The sequence below is a fragment of the Charadrius vociferus genome, unplaced genomic scaffold, assembly GCF_000708025.1.
Source record: "Charadrius vociferus isolate BGI_N301 unplaced genomic scaffold, ASM70802v2 scaffold259, whole genome shotgun sequence".
Classification (NCBI taxonomy): Eukaryota; Metazoa; Chordata; class Aves; order Charadriiformes; family Charadriidae; genus Charadrius; species Charadrius vociferus.
This window is the reverse complement of record NW_009661368.1, coordinates 8,945,201-8,949,039: the sequence shown is the minus strand read 5'-3', so window position 1 is coordinate 8,949,039 and position 3,839 is coordinate 8,945,201. Positions and strand designations below refer to the sequence as shown.

The window sequence follows — 3,839 nt, the reverse complement described above, 5'->3', positions numbered from 1 at the left end:
TTACCTGCTACAAGACTTCATCAATAGTAAAGATAGTTTTCTCATTTCCGGCAGAAGGTCTGGGTGGGTGGACTGCTAGTGTCTATTTTCCACACATTGGCTAGCGCTTGCGTGTTTGGTAAACACATTTAGTAAACCACAGCCAGTTCTTCCCTCGTAGCTTTTCTTCCTTGGCTCTCAGCACTCTATAAAAGGCATTATTAGCCCCACATCATGATGGGGACGCTGAGGTCCTGAGAACCAATGGGCCAAGATGGACAGCAGCGCCAGAGCGGCCTGGCCGCCGTGCAGCGACCCGGGCAACCCATCAAACGATCCAAACGCAGCAGTAGCCGCGGTTGTGGCAGTGGGGCCCAGGCGAGGCACGGCCTGGCAGGTGAATTCCCATGCTGAAAGCCCCGTTTCTGCCGGCTCGCAGACCTGCGGTGCGGGGAAGGTAACGAGCTGCTCGGTTGTCTACGCTGGTTGTACTGAGACATATTGGTTTAAACATACGGGCTCATTACGCTGACGGTAACTGCTTTGGCCCTCCTGCCAGACGGAGGGAGGCGGTCTTTAAATAGTTTTTCTTACCGAGTGAACTGAAAGCGTGAAGCGGGCAGTCTTTATTGCCTGCTGAGTGCAACAGGTTTTTGGCAGCATTCCTGATGTACCCCAGATTAGTTGAGGCTAGCATCAGCTCGTCGGGTGACCGTTCACAGGTCCCACTCAAAGTACCTGGTGCGCTGTAGCCAGGCGTATCTCAAACTGAATCGGCTTTCTTCTCAGCAGTCTGCTTTGCTGCTGTGGCAAGCTAGTTCCCCCCAAGCAAACCATAGGAAAAAAAAAGTATCGGTGAATGCCTCCTGGCGCATGCGTGTTTGTTGCCAGTGGGTTCTGTGGTGGCATTAAAAAAAAAACATCAACCGAGAAAAGCAGAAGCAAAAAAAACCCCAGTAACCAAAAAAGCCTGGCTTGTTCGCAGCCTTAGCTTACGCCCAGTGCCGGGGCGTTGGTACCTGGGGCGGTGGGCAGCCCGATAACAGGCATGGCGGGACAGGGGGGAATAGCTGTGCCCAGGGCCAGGCTGCTCCGCGTCCCCACAGGTCCCCCGACCCCAGCAGCTCCTGGCTGCGACGCTCACAGCACTCGTCCGCGGCAGCTCCTGTGTGATGGCCGGGAGCGCCGTGGGCAGCTCCGGGCTTGAGCTGTCTCAGAGCTCGGCGACAGCAGGCCTGCAAACAAAACCCGCAGAGCAACGCGCCTTCCGTACACCACGTCCGGCACAAAGGCAGGGTCGGGGGTTGACGGAGCTGCAGTTTGGGGAGGAGGGGGAAAAGAGGCACAAACCCATCTCCGCTGCACACAGCACCTCAGGCACTGAGTGTGGTGGGACATAACCATTCAGACTCTGTTAGGAAGTGCTTCAGAGGAGGTACATGATTCCAGGGAACTATTTTTAGCAAGAGAAAACCCAATGTTAAGTGATTGCATATTTATTTAATTTCCCTTTTTTTGTCTTTGCTTGTGAATATAGAATCATAGAATGGTTAGAGTTGGAGTATATTTACTGCTGAAATTATTTTGCCAAATTTTTTTGACCGTGAATTAGCATCTTCAGGTACTTCATAGATTGTGGCTATTGTAGATTAATGCATTGAATATTATAAGTAGTATTTATTTGCTGTCGTAGCTCTGACATTGTGCCAATGCAGCTCCCATTCAGAGTGCAGCAATTGCATATACAACTCAGAACTGCACTGCAACTTTTAGCTAAGCGTAACTGCAGAAAACAATTATGAAATGTGCATGAATAAAATGAAGTTTGCTTTCAAAGCAAATGTCCAAATAACCTTTCCAGAATTTTGTCCTAGGAAATTGTAGAAGATATCCACTGCCATTGTGGGAAATATCTACAACGTGACGATGGAACGTAACTGTTATGTTGTCTTGCTAAGTAAACTAAACTGTTTAGAGAATACTTATTCTTTGGAAAATTATAAAACTATTGTGTTTTAAGGAAACAAAATCAATCTACCTGAATTTAAAGTCTTGCTTTTATTGCTCCCTACTGAGGACGGCTCATCCCTTGGCAGAGGATGACAGAATGTTCACTAGTTCTTTTTTTGCCATGCATTTCTGGTGCTAAGCTTTGTCTTAGGAGCAGTTGTCTGTTCCTCCCTTGGCTGGTGAAGAAATGGAAGTCATCTGTGGCAGGGAAGTCTGGAATAAGCTGATTTTTCTTTTGGAACAATATGGAAGCTCAGAGATTCCTTATCTCTAGCAACCCATGAAGTAGTTACTTTCAGTGAGTCAAGTCCTTCCACTGTCATCTTTTTGTACAAAATAATTTAAGGTGCTTTCCTAATTATAGTTCCTTTTCCTGTCCTTAAAAGGAACACTTGCAAAGCACTGACAGTCATCTGACATGTAATAAAACTAATATAAGCTTCCAGAAGACAGCCCATTCTGGGTTTCTGTTGCTCAGTGATATTAGTCCTGTTTATCAGCAGGCAACACGGCTGTGTCATGTTTTGCTCAGCCGTGCATCGTTTCCTTTAATGCAGTGAAACATTTCACACAGTGAACTCTATAGTTAGCGTCAGTGGAACTGGGGTTTCACCTCTGGCATTTGCCTGGCAAGTTCTGAAATACTACATCTCAGATATAAGAAAATAAGAAAAATAAGAAATACTGTATTTCTTCATGGCAGGAAAGGAAGAGAGAGAAAGAGAGAAGGGAAGAGAGAGACCATCTGTGCGAGTTAGTCACAAGGTGGTTCAGATTTTAGATTGGCTGGAACTGATGGATTCTTATTAAATGCTTAAGGAACACACATCACTGAGAGTGCAGTGTTGTATTTTACAGAGTGGTTTTTTTGTTACTGATCCTGTCCTGTTACCCCTCCTTCACACAGTTAGAGACTGAGAATGATGCTTATTAGTGCACTGCAAATTTGCCTGGCAATGTGCTGAATGATGTGATTATAGGAGGGCTACTGCTCAAAAGTTATTGTTTTTATGATGACTGTTGTCCTGTACGATGCATATGATATTTAAATTATGTGGCAGAAGCACATGTACTTAATAAATTAAGTTCACTCATTTTAGGCTATAATCTCTATATATGGATAGGTATTTGTACATATAAAATGTATAAAATAATGAAACACAGATACAATGTGCACAGATATTCATGAGTCACGCTGTTTGCCGCACAGAGAACTGGAATGAGTTGTAAGGGGGTGCGTGTGACACTTTTCTTTTCCAATCCACTCAGTAATGTACCCGTACCCCGTCCCCGGGCAGCGAAGAGGCACTTTGCCTCCTTGCGAGGTGCTTTGCGGAGCAGCCCCAGGAGCGGGCTACTCCCCACGCTGGCTGAGCTACAGTCCCACTGGTATAAAAAGGCCCCTCGGGGCGGACCGCACTGCGTGTAGCTGATACAGCAGCAGCAGAAAGAGAGCTCGTGCCCAGGACTGCGACTAGGAAGCCTGGGTTTGGTTTAGCCACCAACAGGCCTAAGCTACACAAAATGCGTGAAATTGTGCATCTTCAGATCGGGCAGTGTGGGAACCAAATTGGAGCTAAGGTAAGGTCTCTTTTCAATATTGGTCATTAGTTGTAAGTGCTATCAGTGGCAGCAGGTCATCGTTAATGGATGGGGGCTTTTGGGGAACAATTACTTGGTTAACTCAGTAGTAGGATGCATGGCACGTTAGCGGTGAACATGAGTATTTTGATGGGAAAGTCATAAGATGGGCTTGCTCCTCATGCGAAGGTTACTGTTAAGACCGTCAAAGAATGAAACATCTGCAAGAACTATGGCACACTGATTAAAAGTGCTCCAGAGCATTCCTG

The 3,839-nt window shown here is 46.3% G+C and overlaps 2 protein-coding genes across 3 annotated transcripts in view; one reads left to right on the top strand and one right to left on the bottom strand.

The window, feature by feature from the left end:
* CTSZ (cathepsin Z) overlaps positions 1–1,029 on the bottom strand; it is a 6,329-nt gene extending 5,300 nt beyond the window's left edge. Inside the window, exon 1 of the mRNA XM_009893594.1 lies at positions 999–1,029. Coding sequence (XP_009891896.1) covers positions 999–1,029 — 31 coding nt within the window. The remainder of the gene's footprint in view (positions 1–998) is intronic.
* A 2,393-nt stretch (positions 1,030–3,422) lies between these two features.
* The window catches only part of TUBB1 (tubulin, beta 1 class VI), a 3,505-nt gene continuing 3,088 nt past the window's right edge, over positions 3,423–3,839 (top strand). Inside the window, exon 1 of one of the 2 annotated variants that reach the window (XM_009893466.1) lies at positions 3,423–3,570. In XM_009893466.1, the coding sequence (XP_009891768.1) occupies positions 3,514–3,570 (57 nt within the window). In that variant the 5' untranslated portion in view covers positions 3,423–3,513. The remainder of the gene's footprint in view (positions 3,571–3,839) is intronic. The other variant, XM_009893467.1, reaches the window with a different exon arrangement.